Raw genomic sequence first — 369 nt, 5'->3', positions numbered from 1 at the left:
TATTTTTTAATGACTACATTGTTGGATTTGGTTTGATTTTTGGTATTAGGAGGTCATTACGCCAACGTCCTTCTCGGTTCAGCTTATGAATCAGTTTTGGCAGCTATGTGAGACACATACATACCTTACCAACCACCCAAACAATCACCAAACACTCAAACGACCATGACCTCCTACATGAAACCAACTCTTGGACCCAATCGAGTGACTCAGATTTGAAACAACAGAAACCTGAGAGGCTTTTTGTCAGTAGTACATAGCTTCATTTTCATGACCACATTAGAAAGGTCAAACACCATCTGTGTCAACTAAATAAAGTCTGGAAAATGTGCAGGACCTCTGCAGTGACATGTTTTGGTTTCTCTGAAT

At 39.8% G+C, this 369-nt stretch overlaps 1 protein-coding gene across 1 annotated transcript in view; it reads left to right on the top strand.

Annotated features, from left to right (window-relative positions):
• Nucleotides 1–165: 165 nt before the first annotated feature.
• prg4a (proteoglycan 4a) overlaps nt 166–369 on the top strand; it is a 6,953-nt gene continuing 6,749 nt past the window's right edge. Inside the window, exon 1 of the mRNA XM_016284811.1 lies at nt 166–204. Coding sequence (XP_016140297.1) covers nt 166–204 — 39 coding nt within the window. The remainder of the gene's footprint in view (nt 205–369) is intronic.

Source organism: Sinocyclocheilus grahami, unplaced genomic scaffold (genome assembly GCF_001515645.1).
Source record: "Sinocyclocheilus grahami isolate Dianchi unplaced genomic scaffold, SAMN03320097.WGS_v1.1 scaffold188.1, whole genome shotgun sequence".
Lineage (NCBI taxonomy): Eukaryota > Metazoa > Chordata > Actinopteri > Cypriniformes > Cyprinidae > Sinocyclocheilus > Sinocyclocheilus grahami.
Note: the sequence above shows the minus strand (reverse complement) of the source record. Positions and strands in the feature narration are given on the sequence as shown.